The sequence below is a fragment of the Aquila chrysaetos genome, chromosome 5 (assembly GCF_900496995.4).
Source record: "Aquila chrysaetos chrysaetos chromosome 5, bAquChr1.4, whole genome shotgun sequence".
Taxonomy (NCBI): Eukaryota; Metazoa; Chordata; class Aves; order Accipitriformes; family Accipitridae; genus Aquila; species Aquila chrysaetos.
Window position 1 is genome coordinate 57872046 of NC_044008.1, and position 19729 is coordinate 57891774.

Below are 19729 nucleotides of genomic sequence, written 5' to 3' on the forward strand. Positions count from 1 at the left end.
GGTAATTTAACCATGTAATTGAACAATATTACAGAAACACACGGAGTTTCCTAGCAACAAAAGGCCTTGGACATCAAGATGGCAGCCAGCAGCTAACGTTGCAATTGCCTGACCTAACTTGAAAAGAAATTACACTGAAGAATGTCCTTCTTCCTCTCACAGCAGAGCTGATCTAAGATACATGGCTACAGGTCTGACCTTGAAGGGCTTTTCTTACATGCATATGCCTTACTCATATACAGGGTCACAAAAGGTCTCATGAGAAAGGACATTTGGGTTCCTTTTTGGGCATTTTTGTATTTTCCAGAAGTAAGAGCAATCTTTGATTTGAAAAATGTAATACTCCCGTCCCCTCAAGTTTTCACCCATAGAAAAAAAAAAAAGCTTCTTAGTGCAAAGTAGCTGGGTACAGCTTAGCTTGTCGATGCAGAACTCCCCTTGACAGGGCATTTCTGGAGGTCTGGGCCAGGGGAAAGATGGCACAAGTCCTGTGAGCCTGGAGACCAGCACTGCTCCGTGCTACCAGCTGCAGTGCCAGGGACTCCCATGCCTGAGAAAATAGGACACAGAGGGACAGAGCAAAATCATCTCCTCCCTTCTTTCCTTTTTCCTCACTTTTATTAATCTCTGGCTGCAGTATTTGGAAGGAAGGAAATTGCAAGATTTTTAGTCCAAGTTCTTTTTTGCTGAAGCAAGTCAGTCGGCTGAGCAGTTATCCCAGGGGACTGAGGATAACTGTCCCCTTTATTAGTGCAGAGGTGAGGTGACATCTGAGATGAAGAGCTTCTGACCAGCCAGTCTCAGACAAAAGCCATCTCTTCCTGAGGGGCAAGAGTAAAGCACAGAAGAAGCTACCAACAAACGAGGCTGCAGTACTCGATGTAACTTCTGTATTAACTCCTGCCTTGAACAAAGCCTTCTGCCACAGTCTGAAGATAAGAGTATTGAATCGAGATACACAGCTCTAAACAAGATGTGACACAGCTCTGTGTGACCCTTTGAATAAGAGCAAAGGGGACTCAGTGGGTACATGACATCCTGGAGACTTGGGCCCTCCTGTTTACATTCCCCACTGAGTCCCACCTTTCACGTCTGACCCAGACAAGTCCTTTAACCTGTCCTTTGACAAGGGACAACAGCACTTCCCACTGAGAATAAATACATTCAAGCCCATTGACTTTTAGACAGTGCGATGACATGGTCCAGAAGGATACAATCAGGGGAGATACCTGCACCTGGACAGATGCTAGGAGCTGTTAACTGCTGCATTATAGTGGTTTTCACTGGTGACCCAACAACCCAGGGTGGCTCAAGGCACAGAAGGCACTGAAAAAATTCCTTACACCCTTGCTATGCTCAGAGCTTCCTACAGTTAAACAACAACATCAGTCCCTATTCCCAGTTACATCATGACTTCATTTTTCCATCTGAAGTAGCTAACTGTTGCTTCAAGAAAAATGTCAAAAATTGCCTGTTTTCTGAATGAAGACTTAAAAGTCTTGGGCAAAGAAACAAAACCCTTCTAATACAAGGATGATGGTTTACTGGTATTTCACTAAAATAGCAACAGCTCTTTGTGTGGAGTATGCCTATAACAAATATGTTGGTATAAAAATGCTGCCTTGCAAACACCATTCTTTTCAACGTTGCCTTTACAGCTTTGGAGGCACTGGCTGCTTTCACAGCCAAGTTTGCCACTGCTATGGAAAACAGGCTGCACATGCAAGCCAGCTGAAGTCATACAGACTGAAAAGGGCTAGGGCTGCTGCTGCTGCTACCACTGTAAAAATGTTATTTGGAAACCGTCTTCTCGGAGAGCTGTATAAGGAATCAAAAAATCCATGGTAGGGATGCAGGCTTGATGCTCTCCCATTTTTTAGCAATGACTAATACAAAAAAAGCTCTAATCTCAGAATAAAACATTTCTGCCACTTACAAAGGCATATAAGCAGGCAAGACAGAATGGCCTTATATAGCTGGCCTAGCAATGTCCTCTTCACCACTGTATCTGAAGACCTGCTTGCATTGTACTCTCATAACCTCAACCAATGCGGATGGAGAACTATGCCAAAGCCTTTCTCTTCCTCAGCTGCAAGGCAGAGGGATGTCCCTCTTGATTTCACCAGAGGAGTTGTGTCAGAACAGCAGAGACCAGCCAAATTCAAAAAAGAAAACAAGAAGTAAAACACTTCAACACTCAATAAGCCAGGCCAGAAAAAATTTTGTAATTAATCTAACAGAGGTAAGTGGCATGCAAGAAATATAAGCTTTTCAGTGTTTAAGGGAACATAGAAGCATGTTTTCGAAGCAGAACAACGCAAGCCATTTCTTCCACAGATTTGTCTCTTATGTACAGCTGTTTGCCATCTAACAAGGGTTGAGTTTGTAACTGCAGTTTTCTTCTAGGAAAAACATTGGGTCTTCCTATGACATACAGCTGTCTATTTGCATAAGATCTGAAGGAATCCAATAATTATAGGATGGTTTCTGTTATCAGTCAAACAACAATTAAATACAGGTAGAAAGGATCACAGCATTAACTGCCTCAGATAAAAGGACAGAGTCAGCTCAATTAAGTTTTTGCACCTTGACCCTTAAAAGAAATACTCTTTTTCAATAGCACTTTAATTTCACCTTAACCAGCAAAATATACCTGTCAATGCTTACGCCAAGTCTTAAGAGACATTCTCCAAAGTCCTCTTCGAAATGCTTTTTGCTGAATGTTTTATCTCCATGGCATCATGCAGCATACTTCATGACAAGAGACTTTGTGAAAATGTTACTACGTCAGGCAATCAAACAAGACCTAAATGGCAGCAAAGTTTTCTTTATAGCTTTTTCCCACATGAGTTTTCTCTACAAGGTAAAAGCAGATTATGGCAGCACCAGACTTGCACTGTTTTTCTACTCCAGTCGAATATGACAGTATTTCACCATGTCATAATACCATACCAGATCAGCTTCACATGGTTTTCTTAATCCAAAACTAGTGTTCAGGTTAGGCTGACCTCAGATTTACACAAACCTGAAGAACTTTGACTACAAGTTTTCTGCAGTATTGAAAGATCTCATCACTCACCTCTCCTCTCCTTTTTTGCAATGTTCCTACAAAGTCCAGTGAGAAAAGATTGCTTTCACTCGGAACACAGGAATTTCTAAAGAGTTCTGCACCATCTTAGGGCTTCAGTTTTGGGGAGAGCTCATTTCTCATTTACTGTCAGAGCAAAACATCAGACACAGACAAAAAAGGGTTCTAGGTGAAGTTCTGATATTCTGATCTATGACCTTAGGTGTGACAACGAGAGGTAGAAAGCACATTTGAACATTTCTGTACTTTGTAGATCCCTATAAAAAATGCTGACATGAAAGTTCAGGAAAACAGTAAGAAATTCTGAGTAAATATATTGGAGGTATTAGCATCTGTTTGATACTTCACATATCTTTCTGCAGAAGCAAAATTGCTTACCTTTAAGAAAATGAACCTTCTCAAAATCTTGAAAATTAAGTAACCCCAATATAAATGCAAGCCTTGAAGAATCAATAGCTGTCCATTGAATAAAAAGTATGCTATGACAGGAGTCGTGGAGTAGTACGTAGGCTGATACAATGTGGCACGAAGTATCCTAAAAAATAAAGGACACTGTTATGGTACAAGATTTCTTCTTTATGCTATTTACAACTATTTCTGATTTCACGTTCCAAACTAATTAATTATTTCCACAAAATATTAAAAAGCTCTGCAAAGATGACATTAATCAGCAAGCCCTGTCTTAACTAGATTATGCATCTCTATTGAAATATAGACTTCAGAGGATGAGAAATTTGAGTCTTGCATGAAAGTATTCTAAATAAGGTTAGGAAAAAATCCCATTTTTTAAAATCTTGAGCTCTGTGTGATGTAGATACTATGCAACTCAGAGCTTGTTTATGCCATTTTTTAAAATGCAAATTATTTCTAATCTGAAATCCACACTCCACGGAAAATCCTACGGGCTTTGCAAAAGGACTTTTTGTTAACTAACACATTTCATCCATCTTTAGAATTCACAATTTCTATATTATTTGAGGCTTTTTGAGTCTCTTTAATCTCATCATGTTTTGCTTCCAAACTCAAGAACTTGAAACTCAGTGAAGTAAAATGATTGGAGATCACTTGTATAGTTAATAAAAAAATAACAATAAAGTAAAAGACATCAGCATTTCTGAAAGAAAATATTACAGGAAATTAAAACCTTGTGTTGATCAATGTTCAGAACTATTAATTTAACCAGCTTGAGTCTCTCAGGGTTTGTCCACATGCAGGGAGGGGTATGAAGGCAAACTAGAGCAAGTCAACGAAATGTGAATGTGAAACACATTAAACGCTTTTTAAAAGCTAAACGTGTTAAGCATTAAGCACACTAAGCACCCGTGTGGATACTCCAAAGGAGATTAAATCATAGCACTCCAAAGTCATGCGAGTATTTAGCAAGTTATGATTTATTTGCATTGACTTCATAAATTAATTGGTTCACCTTAACTTTTCTGAATGGCCCTCACGGTGAGGCATTACCAAAGAACTAGGTAGCAGAAAGGTGACTCTACAAAAAATTAACTACGATCGTATAGGAATTACACTGTACTCTAACTTTGCAGCTACAGCAGGAGGGATGGAATGAAAGGGGAAATGATTTCTCCTAGTTAAGTAGTTCAATCCCCTTGAAAATGCAGGACCTCATAGCATTTAACTACAACTTATGAAAATAAGTTAAATAATACATAAAAACCTTTATTTAGGTTAGCATATTTTCAAGAGGCTCATTTTAAAACTATTTTTACTTAAATCTTTAAAGAAAATGACAGTTTTTGTCAACTCTTCTCGCTGGCCTTCAGTAGCCAACTATAATGAAAGTTCTGCTTCTGCTCTTTAAAGTACAATCCATTTCTTTCCTTTTCCCATCACAACCAATACCAACCTCTCAGTGGAAACGGGAATGAAATAAAAGCCTGTGACTACATTAAATATTGCTTACCAGAAGGGGAACAGGATGATTCTTGTGATGAAGAATGCGATAGAAAAGATGATAAAGAGCATATTGCAGGTTTTCTCCCAGCGAGCATAATTAAACATTTTGGCTGCCTGCATTGAATAAAAACCATCAGACATATTACCAATATTCTCTGAAATAAGTTCCTTTCTGCTTTTCCATAAACAAGGACTCATCTTCCACCTAAGCAGGAAGAAAATTTCCTCCCTGTTTGACATGTAAAGCAATCGTTTTACTGATACCTAATAAAGCAGCATCAAAACAGATTCTTTGTTTATATTTCTCCTTTCATCTTAAAGGAAAGGACTTTGTATCAAAGAACAGCTAAAGAACAGCTCTCCAATCAGAATATAAAAGTGTCATGAAAACACAAAATGCTTTTGAAAACAGAGGTAATCCCTCATTCCTGTACCAGATTCAGAACGGGTTGAAATCAAAGAGAAGCTGCTGGCCACATCTGCATGCTCAGGAACAGCAGTGACCCCTTATACACAGGCATTCTGGTGCCTGCATGTTACTGACCCTTCTCTGCCTAATTCAGCTTCTGTTTTCTCCTTTTTGAGAGCTGGAGTTGGTCTTGATCCCACTAATAAAGATTATAATTACTTCTCCTCCCCTAGCTGAACTGTACAACTCTCCACGCTTCGTTTAGGAGTCACCCTGGGCACTGTTGAATGAAACAGCTGTTCTCAAGTGTGAACAAAGCTTCAGGTGCCAAGCCTAAGTTTTAAACAGCAGTTTGATGAACTTCTGAGTGGCAGGGCTGAATTAAGTTATTCTCGTACCCAACTTCAGTTTCCATCCAAGTGCTATCCTACCAGTTGTCAGTTCAACTGTTTATAAGGCCACACAGTTAATTGGACCACAAAGCAGTTCAGGATTAGAAGTAACCCAGCAAAAACCTGTATGTATGCGTTTAATCTGGACCAATCCCAACTGCATGACCCCACAATTAGTTGTTCCAATACAACGGTTAAAGTGTCAGGAGCAGAAATGAACAGTGACAGACAACAGCCTACAAGGGCTACTTACACTGGCACTGCCACCAAAAGAGGTGATGAAACTATGCTCTCAGTCTTGGTGTTATAAAACCAGGATAACGCCACTGAAGGACACACAGTGTACATTTGTCTTCCAAGAAACCCAGCAGCAAGTCTCTATGACCACAGTGCTGTGTGCAGAATAGGACACTTCTTAATCTTAAACATTTCTAAACATTGATACTTAGTTCAGGGAAGGGACTTCCTCTTCAGTCCAGGGGAAGAAACTTTTCTTCTGCCGGTAGATACCTGTGATATCTTGTTAGGGACAGCTTGAATGTCTCCAGCCAGAAGTGTATAATGTGGGTGTACTCCTTAGGTCAACACAGGGGTGTGAATGCTGACAAAATTAAGCCAGTCTGGAGAAGTAGCCAAAATTTTGGCTGCTAAATTTGCTTGAGAATTGGTATCATGACAAGCTGTTCACAGGCTAGCCAACTTGGTCTAATTTTAACAGTGAAACAAGAATAATCCAGGGAGGCAGCTGTATTTCCAGTCCCTGTTCTGTACTGAAGAACTTCTCTTCTGCTCTTTTCTCATGATTGATTCTGTAACAAAGTATCACCTTAAGTTATCTAGAAGCTCTTTTTAATCTTACAATTTATGACTCTGTGAAGCCGTGTCTCTGTGGGGATAGGAAGGGATTGTATGAAACTTGTGGCAAAAATGTCACTGAACATAACCTGGGCAACAACCAAAAAAAACCTCTGCCAACCAACACCCCGTTTCCGCCCCCCCCCCCCAAAAAAAAAGATGGAGGGCAAGGTTACCTCGAGCCAGAAATCTGCAGTATCATGCACAAACATCACCAGTGTTCCAAGACGCACGTAATTGCCACACCAAGAGCCGCTCATCAACCCAATGGCTGCCAAGTGATGAACGACATGAGCCAGAAAATCCTGTGAAGGAGAGAAGAAAAAAGGTAGAACCAAGCAAATACAGGAGAGCACGGATGCATGCAGGTGTGCCAGGGATAGACTGATGCTGCCCTCATGTGGCTGCACCAAATCCAGTTATCAGGACAGTGCTTTTCCTTAGAAAACTTTTCCCCCTCCCTCGCAGAAACGGAGGTTCTAACTACAAACAAATATGACGACCACTTGCCTTCCTTTTGTTGTCAATCCCAAGTGTAAATAAGAGAGACCAGTAAAAACTAATCTCAGCCATGTAGTACCAATATTGGGATGGCAGCAGAGTCTGTAACGAAGAAAACTACAGTTAACTCGGAGAACAGCAAAAAGTGAATGCCAAGTGAAATTACTTCTTTTTTCCTTTCCTCACTTTTGGTCCTCTGCTGAGTCTTGCTTAAAAAATTAAACTAAACTAAATCCCTGTTCTGGGCTTCATTAAGAAGGATGTTCTGGAAGCCAAATATTTTAACCTTTACTCAGACCAAACTCTCAGTTTCTGCAGTTCCTCCCCCACCTCTGAATTTTAGCATGCTTTTTTCTATGTTTTTGTCGGAGAACTACACGCAGACCGCTTCTGCATTTAATTACAAACAACTGCAAATAAACGAAGCCCTCCATTTTGGTGAACAATTAACATTTTAAACATTCACACATCCCATGACTAAAGCATCAGCTATTTATGCTAAAATCCTATGCATCTGCTTAGGGCTAGATGCTGAGCTTGGCTGCTCCCTTGGTTCAATACGCTTCCCAGGTGGCAGGAAGTAGGCTTGGTTATCAGGTCCCAGGAGTACGAGAAGCTGGGAAAACTCAGCTGGGAGGCAGGATTCTTTTTATTCTTGGCCCCTGACTAGGACAGGAATAAAAGCAGTGTGATGGGCCACAGATTTATAAAAATAGGAGGGAGGGGCACATAAGAACCTCTGGCAGGTGGGCAAGAAGGCAGTTTGCTTGGAGTCATCTGTTATGGGACTGTTAGTAAAATATTTCAAGAAGAAACAAGAGCCTTGGGAACAACCAGAGCATTGAGCAGAGATCCAGAGAGCAGGGATACACATTATGCCAAACCAAATCACTGCAGCACTCCCTCCACCTGCCCTACTGAGCAATAAGGCCTAGCAGGCACACAGCACCAGGGCTGTTCAGCATAACCCTCTGCATAATGCTATTCTGCAGTGCCTTGAAGTGTCGTGAGGCCTGGTGCAAGCTTAGGGGTTCTGCACTGAACCCTGTAACACAGATGGCATCTACTGTGCACAACTGGGAGCCTGGGGTGAGTGGAAATAACAGTGGTCTGGCTGGAGGGCAGAGTTGCAGCACAAGCAGATCACAGATAAGTCCTGCAACAGTCAGCAGGAGGTACCGAGGAAGAGCAAATGGATTTGGTGCCCCACCTCTCTAGGTGGTGCCCACTGGGAAGCGCTTCTGTGGATTACCCCTTTCAATAGGGAAATACCTGGAATGCCTCGAGGCCAGTGGCCCAATGCCAAAAAGCTCACCTGAAATGGATAGCCAACCCACGACTGCCATATGTCATAAAACCAAGGTTTCTGGGGAAGACAGATGATTCAGAGACTGATCAGCTGAGCAACAAGTCATCTTAACTCAAAATCTTCAATACTTAAAATTTCTCTAGTGCAGCTGGTGAAGAACCTATAGTCTTGATAACTGTTCTCCACCAATTTCTAAAGGGTTCTTACATCTCAGATTTATTATATTGGTCCCAGCTTTTTGGCTTCTTTGTCAGGACACCTGAAACATTCCAGGTCATCATTTCATCATCCAAAGCAGTGGGTGTGTGTTTTATTACTGCAATTACTCAAGATATGTTGCCACAGTGATTAGATTTTGCTGTGTTTACCAGCCACACACACCAGTGGTTCATAATGATAAACAGTGTTTGGGGAGAAGAGCCAGAAGAACATACACGCACTGAGAACTGTTCTGCTGCTCAGGAGAAGCATTAACGATATCCCAGGGAGTGCTCACATAGTAACAAGCAGCACTCTTTCTGTTATTCCCAACTTCTGACTCAGGAGCGACACCTCAATAAATAGCCCTGAAATACACCATTGTTGTGACCCCCAAAAGTGCTGCCAGAAAAGGTTTATGGCCTCCTTTGAGAAAAGCATAGCCATGTGATGCATTTGTAGGTGTTAACAAGGCATGTTGTAAAACCATTTGTGTGACTTCTTAAAACTTGCCTTAAAAATACTGATTACTCATAAATTACTTTATCATAGAAGTTCAAAAGATAATTTAAAAATTAAGTAAAACCTCAGCGCATATTGCAGCCTATCATCTAGATTACACACAAAGATCTGAACCCAAAGAGCCACTGAAACTAGTGAGGCTTTCAAGGGGCTTCAAGAAGATCTAGAAACCAGTCCTCACTTTGTTAAAAATATGAGAATATCAATCCTTCGAAAAATTAACTTACATCATACAGAAATATAAATCCAGCAATGGAGGATGTAAGATAGAATGAAAATCGCCAGCTGTAAAATTAAAATGAAAAAATAAGAACAAAGCATTACATTTTTTATAGATATTGTCCAGAGCCAGAATTACTGCAAATCATTGTATATCACAATCTTCATGTAAACATGTGCTCATACTCTACATTAAGGGTTGTCACATATTAACTATATCTGAATTATTAATATTTAAATACTTAAGCTTGGACTAATTGCTAAAGTAGTAAGTTATTGTACATTATCACAAACACAGATATCTTGATCGTGATTATAGCAGTAATTTTCCGGCCAGGTATGAGCTGATCAAGAGAATGGTCACAGCAAATGTAATAAATTCCCTAAAAATTAATGTTTGATAACACCAACCTTTCCTGCTACATCAATCCCTCTAGAATATTCACACTGGACTAAGAACATCTCACAGTTCCCTGACTCCAGAAGGTCTTTCAGCCATGTGGCACATACTTTCCAATCTGATCAAACACTGTCAATGCTGTGAGCACCAACAGTGACTTGTTTCAATTGCTGGGTTAATTTCTTTTTATCTCTCAACACCGACTACTGAAAACAGGGGAGCCCTATGGAACTTTAGAACAACTACTGGATTAGTTTATGTCTTACTACAGAGGTCTGAATTAACTATAAACCTCAATCTTTGACTAGGTTTGCCAGCATTTAGCCTGATGTAAGCTTTTTGCGGCTTAAATGGATATCCATCAAGGCAGGTAAAATTTTCAGGTTTTCACTACCGATCTGCTAAGTCAGCAAAAGGAAAAAAGTTCTTGTGTATCTTAGCAAACTACGCTGTTGGTCACATATGTAAGAGCAGGATGCTGTGATGTGGAGCCCACAATCAGCGTTGTAATGACTGGAACCTGCGTGGGAGGTATCGTTCCTGGGACTGGGTGCGGCTGGAGACTCAGAGCCAGAGCATTCCCACTCCCACCTCTACAGGTGATGGAAAACTTCCTTTCTGCTCTTCCCCTTGGCAGCAGCAAGCCTGACCTTTCCCAGTGCAGCTCTTCAAGATCAGTAGGAATACACTGCAGGACTTCACATGCTAAAAAAGGTCACAATCACAGGGACAGGCACATGGCCCCAAACCTGGTGAGAACAAGAGGTATCCTGGAGGAGAGTAGCAAACAGCCTCCCAGAAAACCTGAATTTACTAAAAAGGAGAGAGCGCTTCAAGAAGAACACTGTACTAATGGATTGAGAGACGTATAAAAATGAAATTGTGGTCTTTGGCAAACATTAATGAAGTGCCATACGAGAGAAGATGATGAGAACCTGTCTGGTAAAAGCAGCCCCTCCTTTCTGAGCCCTACATTACCTGGAGGCTGATATCCCAGGTGAAAGAATGAGATGTTCAAAGACTGAGCCAGCATTTTACAAGAAAAACAAACAAACAAAAGATGAAGACATGGAAAGGCAGAGGCTAGACAAGATAATGTGTCTCACGCCTGTGGAAGAAGTCAAGAAAACAATTACAAAATTGCCACTTGATACACTGGTAATAAACAATCATTTTACTTTTCAACTTTAAAGCATCTTTCCTCAGGTGATATAAAAATAACACTTCAGAACACCCACTGTGCAGACAGAAAAATTCAAAGGTACATGGTGGAAATTAGGAGAGCAAATGGAAGGGGAGGGTGGAACCCAGAAGTAATACCTGGCTCAGAGTTAACCAAAAGATGGTAGGAAAAACACTGTGACATGGGACAGACTTTACACATGGGTTGATTCTGCCCTCATGCCTCCTATTTCAAGCAAGGGAGGTGTGAGTAGTCCAGTGGATATAGTGGGACTGATTCTGTGTTGATTATAAAGTGTAAGCGGTTTTCTGAATCAGATCCAAAGCACAGAGCCCCTAACAAGACTGTGCTATTAGCCCAGCCCTACAAATATATATTGAATGCACTTGGCAATAAACAGTCAGGGCTTCAGATGAACTCATTATATGTGCAAGACTGCCAGCGAACTACCTCATTTTGCACTTAGCCAAGCTTCTTTATGAATTTGGTGAACAAAACCTGAAGTAAAACCCATCCAAATTCACCGAATTTTACCCAAGTGCCTTTTAAGCTCTGAACCCGGCCACCACGGAGAGCACTGAACAACAGCTATGCAAAAGGATTTTCTGATTTAACTTCAGGAATCTTTTCGCTTGAACTGAGTCTAACAAAAAAGAATTTAGTAGATGAAGTTCAAGGCTGGTAAGTCTTGTAAGGCAGGGAAGGTTTCATGCAAAGGGCTTTCCAAACCCCAGTGTTGCTTAACTGGGAGCACTAATAGCTTAAGTATGGTTTAGATCCGGCTCATCAGATTTTCCTTGTGATTCAGAAAAAATGATCCTGGAGATTGCAGGCTTTCAAAAATTTCATTATACTCATAACACCGAATACTAGCGTGGAATAAGTCTGTTCCTCATTTGTTGCCTTGAGAATTATATCCAATTAAATTCACTGACAAAGAGCAGAGCAAGGTTCACAAAATTACACAAGAGAAACCTGTTTGCTTCATTTTCACTCAAGCTGCCAAGCAAGTTTTAATTTCAGTCTTTGGCTGTGTATTACTAGAGACATGGATCCATGGCATGCAGGTCTTTAATCAATAGCAGGAAATCTTACTGTCACTTGTAAAACAAAGTTAACTGATCCACAAAACAGTGGCAGAAATAAACCATGGATGTCAGTTTGCCAGGAGAGTTTACTCAACTCAGACTTCAGAGCGACACATCCATGTCTCTCAAGTGGATTTATGCCCAACAGAGAACATCATCAAAACATTATCATACTGATTCACACTGAAAATAACCTTGCTAAAACACTCAACTTTGAGCTTCGTAGCTGTACTTTTAAACCTCATTCCTTAAGCTAATCTACACTAAGAGGTTAAATACTATAAACATGAATTTTTGCCAGTGGAATTATGCTAGTGAAAATCTAAATATGCAGGACATTAGGAAAGTGTTTTACACTGGTACAGTTAATTTCAGTATCCAAAAGGGATGAGCTATGTAAGTAAAGCCATGCCCATTTGGGAATTTGCAATTTGTTTAAGATTTTGGGTAACACTGGAATAGTTAAATAGTAAAATGTTGAGGTATGGGGAAGTTCTCACACATTTGTGAAAAATCAGACTCTTGAACACTTTCCCAGTTTTCAATCATATGCAGGAGGTTTTGAAACTTTTTACATATTCATTATTAACACTCAAAATTGCTCAATGGCCCACTCTCACCAGCATATCTGAGCTCATGTTTTGCACAGTACTCCATGTTCAAAGCTGTGACACCTATCATTTAGTTAGGGTCCCATGACTCCTGCGCTTGAACTGATTTCTGTACACATAATAGCGTCCCAAAATGACAGTATGGGTACATACATAAACAAGAGTGAGTAAGCATTTTTGTTCACCTATGATTACTGGCAGACTGAAAAATATTTTCCTATTCTCTGCATGTTTTCATTAAGCACTATGTAGCAGAAGCCTACAAATAAGTCCATTATTACACAATGAAGAAAACTGTAGAATATTTTTACAGTTTTTTTTCCAGAGAAACTGTTAACCTAATCTTTTAAAGTCACACCATTTGGAGAAATGCTACTAGATCCTTTCAGTTTGTTTGTGTATGCACAAACCAAAACACTCACGAGACAGACTCAGCTTTCTGGAAATGAGTCCCCCTTAAAAGGCACTGGAGGGCCCCCATCATTTTTTTCAAAAGAGTAAACCCCAATAATAATCATCAAAAGCATTGTCTTTTCTTACAAAGCTTCCTGGAATTTCCGAAGCACTGTTGGGATCTCAAGGTTTCGCCGTCTCCTAAACCACTTTTCCACCAAACGGACAGTACAGTTGCACTTTTTGGCAAGGCCTTGAATCTCTGACTGCCAAAAATGGAAGGAATAGTGTTAGCAACAAGATGCACTCCAATGTCATTTTCATTTATTTTGTAGTTCACAGATCAGCTTCCCACTGTTGCAAGGTCTTCATTTAAAAACATTACTAATAGTAACTATCTATAGGGGTTTACCTTGCAGGCTTCCTGGTTTGATTTTTGAGTGACGCTCACAGAAACCCTGGATTTTCCATACACTAATTTATATAAATAAAGCAGGTATGAAACGTACAGATCCCCAAACTGTGCTATGGTCTTTCTGGTGGCTTCTGATAGTTTCAAAGATGCAACTTCTACTGCTAAGCAAGAGGTTGGGCTGGAGGGGGAAGTGCCATGTATCAGCACACATGGACATTGTATCTAATATTTTACCTAATTATAATTAATTATTAGATTATATTTAAATGACTCTCACAGGTGAGATGCAGGCCTGGAATTAAGGTGACATGAGCTCTCTTCTCAAATCCAATGTACTTCTGTGGTACAGGGCAAGTCAGTTAATCTTACTGAGCAAAATCCAGACTGCCTTTTGACACCTAGAAATAAAATACCACTAGAGCATTGCCTGGAATCAAGTACAACAACCAGGTGTCTCTGCTTTATGTGTGCTCTGAAGGTGAAGCGGCTCTGCCATGCAGCCATGCTAGCATGTGCTAACCACAGGGCAGCGCGACACTTGCATTTCTGGGTGCCCAGTGCCCCTTGTGCAGCAGCCTGTAGACTTCCTCCCTCTCCTCCATCCCAAGGTGCAAAGGTGTGGGCTGACCTCCCCTGGGGCTGCTGCAGGAGCAGAGGTAGTATTTGAATCATCCCTGGGGAAGCTCTTTCCCTGCAAAGCTAGTATGCAAATAGTGGGTGGCAGTAGCGCTGTCTCTACCAAGCTAAGTCCAGTTCACTTTGTCTCCCACCCTCAGAGAAAGCTCTGGTATGTGAGCAAAGGCACCTCAGCGGCCAGGGAGGGCATTAGTGCAAATGGCCTGTGTTCAGCCCGTCCTCCTGGATGGAGAGCTCTTTAATTGTCATGCAGGAATAATGACTTTGTTTTGACAGACAATGGAGCCTAGATGCCCTCAAACCCCAGCCAGACCTCTGCATGTTTTCTCAGGCACACCGGTCCCCAAACTGGACACCTAAAGGAGGCAGCCTGAATCTTTCCCATGTACCGACGAGTATAAAAATGCTGTGCTTCCTTTCAGAGATTAATTGTCAAACTGTACTTGTGCAGAAGGAAGGTATGAAACGGAGAGATCAGGATACTTGCCCAGATAGAGAAGAGCTTATATGTGAACACGAATACATCTATTCCTGATGATATCAGGCAAAAGACACAGTAAGAGAATTGCAGTGTTAGGGGTAGAAAGCAAAGTTCCACATATTAATAATTATCAATACCCCTCGTTACTAGAAAGAACATATTTCTTTTCAAAAACAGTGTAGGAACACTGCAATTGTTCGGTAACTACTTAGGCAACTGAACTTTCTGAGGCTGCATTCACAGCACAGTACCTGTTTCCCATCAACAATCAAGTTACCTCATTTTTTGAGATGATAAACATTGGCTATTGTTTTTTTCTTGTTCAATTTTAAAAACAAACAGCAAGGTAATAGAAAGATTGCTTTTCTTTCTCACATAAGCCAGGATTAAGTATGCAGCAATATAACAGATCAAAAGGCTTCCATGCCAGCGTTCCAATATTATTGCTTGCAATAAATATGATACCACTTTCCAACAATAGATGTCAGCTGATGTTTTCTCCAGGCAGAATGAGTTAAAGATGGAATACTGATCTTCACTGGAAATATTATTAACAGTCTAACCTAGAACAGCATGCCAGAAAATTAAACATCTTAAACATATTTTCTGTTTTGGATGCCATATACCCTTGTCAGCAGAACAACAACAAAAACCCAAATAAAGTCATCTGTCAATCAGCTGGAACTCATCCCATGATGTCATTGCTGATAGCTGATTGAAGCAGTAAGACTTGGGATTTTCCAAAACCAAAACTAGCTTAAAAGAATGAGAATTCTTACTTGGGATGGATGTTTTGAGCACTCCCGGAAATAACTCTCTAAAACAGGATTAGGCTGTGGCTTCACACGTCTTACATTCTTTATACCTAAGGCTTTTGCTAGAGGTATAGCAACATATCTGAAAAGACATACCGTGAAAAACTTTAGAAATACAACACAGTTACAAGACCTTAGCTATTCTCATGCCAGGATATGAAGAAAATTAATCTGAAGCAACTTAATCAGCCATAGGATATGACAGTGCACTGAGAAAGAAAGGAATCTCCCTCTAGCTAATCCCAAGGAGAGAACCATAGCATATTAGCAGTTATGCAAAAAAGCAGACCCAAGGACTCAAGTTTGTGGTTGTGAAATGCTATAAAACTAAAGGGAAGATCCTGATTTTTGTGTCCTTGTGTTTTTCAGAGGCATATTGGAATTAAGCAACAGTTAAGGGAGAGTGAAACAAGAACAGATGCTCACTCCATGTGCGCTGGAAGATTGTTGCTGGGATACTTTCTCCTAGCGGCAGATAGTCACTTAGCACATTGCTTCACTGGGCCACCAGTGCCTAAGACGCTAGATTTGGCTTGCAGCCTCTAGCTTGTGGCACACAGCAACTCCCCCAGAGACTGAAGGCTTCTCTTTCTCCTCCATTTTCAAATACAAATTGCTGCAGAGCACACCAAATGCTTTGCTCTTTACTTGGGCAGGCTTTTCTGAAAAAGCCTTCCTCACTCCTGCTGATATCAACAACTGATTCCTAGTTACTCATAGCAGTGGTCAGTTTTTCTCATTCATGGGTAGATTCACTGCAGGCCAGATGTGTGGGCTAATTATTCACACGAGTGATTTCCAATAGCAGTGCAGTGAGACACAGTTGGGCAAGCATTTACTCAGGAGACACTGTGAATGGTTATAAACATATGATCCAAATTACTTTTGATCTCTAACATGAATGATCTTATCTCGTTCTGTTTTAAGTCTGTCCAACTTACGACATTCCAAATTTCCTCATTCTATCCTGAAATAATTATAAAAACCTACTAATCACATTCTTTAGAGCAAAAAAAGGAAAGTCAACCAAAAAAGGCACAAATAAGTAAGTCAAAGCACTGCAAATCTTAATATCTTTGTAGCTTTCTTCTGTGGAGCCAACCTCTTGCCTGTCCCATAAGATTCCAGCTGCAGAAGCAATCCATCTTTCAGTGCCAAAGTGAGAAAAAAAAGGAATCAGCATTACTAGATCTGCATAAAATGTTCACATGAAACTTCGAGATCCCTCCAGTCTGCCTATTTTTGCTATAGCTAGACACCTGGTATCTATCAGCCTCACACAAATGTTCTGGTGCAGGACCAAGAAAGGAGAGGTTTGGTTTGGAGGAGAAATACCTCTACCCTTCCACCAAAGGAGAAAAACCAAAAAGGAAACACAAGTGGTTTTGCATTAATTGTATCTCTAGTGAAAGGAGATAATTAGAATTATCCAGACGTCATTGTAAAAAAGCTAGATAGAAATATTTTCCTTCTAGATTGGACCACAGCCACATGTTCCTAATAATGAAAATATTTCCCAAATTTTCACCTGCCTTATTATCGGTACTAGGATCTTACTAGCAAACCACCAACTAATCCTCATTTATAAAAACATAAGAACATTGATCTAAAGATACCTTATTTTTAAAAAAATTTTAGCATTAATAAGGATTAACATTAACATAAAATTATGTTTATGTTTCTTACCTTTCACTGAAGAATCGGATAATCAGCAATATAAAAGCATATGGTATTGTGGCATATAATTGATGTGGTTTTGGAAAGACCAGTCCATCACGGTCTACAAAATGTGCCCATGTGACATTGACAGGCATCCAGATATTCTCCCACCAGAACCAGCTGTTGAGCGTCTTTAATATGTGCGCCATGCTAAGCAAATAGAGATAATTAAAAATTATTCCTGACTTATTAAAAAGAAACAGCATGAAATAAAACATATTGAACCTTCTTGTGTAGAACAGTGGTTTCCAGCTGGCAGAACGTTTCCTACAGATAAGGTACAAGCAGCAGATGAGCCTTGGGTCCCACAAGAACGAGCTGTCCTGGCCTGCATGGGTTGCACTGGTATTGCAGGTCCAACAGAGGCACTCCACAGAGAGCCTGCAGGCACTGTAGAGATGCTCAGGTGTCTCCAGACTAAATCAACAGCAGACCTAGCCAGGAAAGTCAGTTTTCTCAGGGGAAAAAAAAAAAAAAAAAAGAGGGGGGGGATCAGTTAAAGGGATTTGAAACCCCCTTGATTTAAAGCATGCAGGTGGGATTATAATCCAGCAGAAGATAAAGTAACAGAGCTAAATTCTGAGCTGGTTTAAAGCAATGCAGGGTCTTTGAACTCTGCAGGGGGGAAATAATTTGCTGTCTCATTTCAGTCATTCACACTAGACTGCTTAGTATCTGGCCAAATCTTTTACAATAATAATTTATAATATATCATACCCATACAGATACCTTCCCTAGGCTGCCTTCATAAATTAAATATAAGTGGGTGGAAGAGTGGAAAAGAAATGAGAAAATTCAGGGGGTGACTCAGTTCCATAATAATGAAGACATTTTGCTATTGAATTACTGCCACTTAATATGCTAATAGCAATATACACCCTGATCCTGATTTTGCAAACACCTGTGCACAAGACCAAGCATAAAAATAACAGTGCACAGCAAGCTTTTTTGGGGTGTTGCAGGAAATTGTATGATTTAACTGTGACTAAATCCTAGATCAGAACAAAATGTCTAAAATCAGTTCTTGAAGGAAAAAAGTTTTCACTTAAAAAAAACCATTTCATTCTTGTAAGTCTCATTTTTAACCTTTACATTCTACATCATATATTTAGAAATTTCTGTTATCCCTCATTTAGTTGTAAGGACTTTACAGTACAAACATGTTATATATCCTATAAAAATATTCTAAAATTGAATAAAAATAGAAGTTAGTATAATGTTTTCCATAAGGCTGAAATAAGTAATTTTTCTATAATTTCTAGGAGTAATAAATTTAAATAATTTTTTCCATACTAAAGTTTCCTGCAAACCAAGAAAACCCACCCCCCCACCCCCCCGATTTCTTTGCTGAGGAAACAGTTGAGCTGGGAGAATTTCAACCAAGTCTCCTCATAGCGCTAGACATCCCATTAGAAGATCTCGCGATATATTTCTATAGGATCAAGTGATAAGATCAAATCATGCTGAGGACAGACAGTAGTTCAGGCCCTTTCACGTTCTTCCATATCTGAGCAGGGGCCACACTAGTTTTGCCTGCAGCCACATATAGCTTCTACCCATGCTGGATCAGGACACCATGCTTAATGCACTCACACGGGCTTTCCAGATTCGGACACGGCTGGCTCTGAAGCCCACTTTGATCAACAGCTGAACGAACCATTGCTGGGATCTAGGCTGGGCTGTTTCCATAAGCTGAAGCCTTGCAGCAGGTTTGTGAAACAGTGACTTGTATCCATCAAACAGAACTGCGTTAACAGACACCGTGAATCAATTTACTGGCCAAGCACAGTAGTCAGTATTGAAATATTAATAACCCAGCCATTAAATCTTTTTAAATGCCAAAAGGGGACAGTAAAAACCTACTGAATGAATTGTGTGTGTATAATCAAATGCAAAAATAAAGAAGGGAGAAGTAACAATTGTTCCTGCACTGAGACTTTATATACCAAGTTTCAGCCTAGAGCAATTTTTAACTGCTGAATTATAAAATCCTGGAAGTAGGGATTTATAACGGGGCTGCTAACAGACCCTTAACTACAGCTAGCAGGCGCCATGATAATGAAGCAGGGCTTTGAAACATGACATTTTAGGTCAGACAGAAAGGCTTGCAGACAAACTGCCCTAGAAGACCAGGGAGAGAGACTCATTACACAGTTCTGCTTCCTAATATATCTATATTTTTAAACTAGACTGTGCATTGCAAACTATCACAAATTGTAACTGTAATAAAAATAGGCCAGTCTATTATAAGACAGTGGAAAGAGCACTAACAGTTGGATCATGGTGAGATGGGTTGTGACTGAATATGCACCCAAAACACTTAAACCCTAGAAAAACCCAGTAGTGTATATTTTCGTATTGGATTCTTGGGATCTCACTAATTCATGTTTTCCTTCCACTCATGGGTGCTTTACCATATGACTACCTTTTCAGGTCTTAAACTAGTTGATACACCTCTACTAAACTAAGCTCATAAACACATGCTTAATCTTAAAATTTAAGGGAATTCTGGGATTTGGGGTCTGATCCAGAGTCCACAGATTTCAGTAGAAATCCTTCCTCACAAACACCAAACAGA

The 19729-nt window shown here is 40.2% G+C and overlaps 1 protein-coding gene across 12 annotated transcripts in view; it reads right to left on the reverse strand.

Moving 5' to 3' along the window:
* Positions 1–19729, reverse strand: part of CERS3 (ceramide synthase 3) — a 50808-nt gene that overhangs the window by 16433 nt on the left and 14646 nt on the right. For 9 of the 12 annotated variants that reach the window (XM_030014099.2, XM_041123405.1, XM_030014095.2 and 6 more), the window contains 9 exons: positions 17119–17301; positions 15397–15514; positions 13233–13351; positions 9419–9476; positions 8478–8528; positions 7172–7264; positions 6838–6966; positions 5013–5119; positions 3467–3623 (listed from right to left, as the gene is read on the reverse strand). In XM_030014099.2, coding sequence (XP_029869959.1) covers positions 3467–3623; positions 5013–5119; positions 6838–6966; positions 7172–7264; positions 8478–8528; positions 9419–9476; positions 13233–13351; positions 15397–15514; positions 17119–17300 — 1014 coding nt within the window. In that variant the 5' untranslated portion in view covers position 17301. Of the gene's footprint in view, positions 1–3079; positions 3215–3466; positions 3624–5012; positions 5120–6837; positions 6967–7171; positions 7265–8477; positions 8529–9418; positions 9477–13232; positions 13352–15396; positions 15515–17118; positions 17302–17376; positions 17607–19729 lie in introns of all 12 variants that reach the window. The other 3 variants (XR_005932354.1, XM_030014100.2, XM_030014097.2) reach the window with 3 other exon arrangements.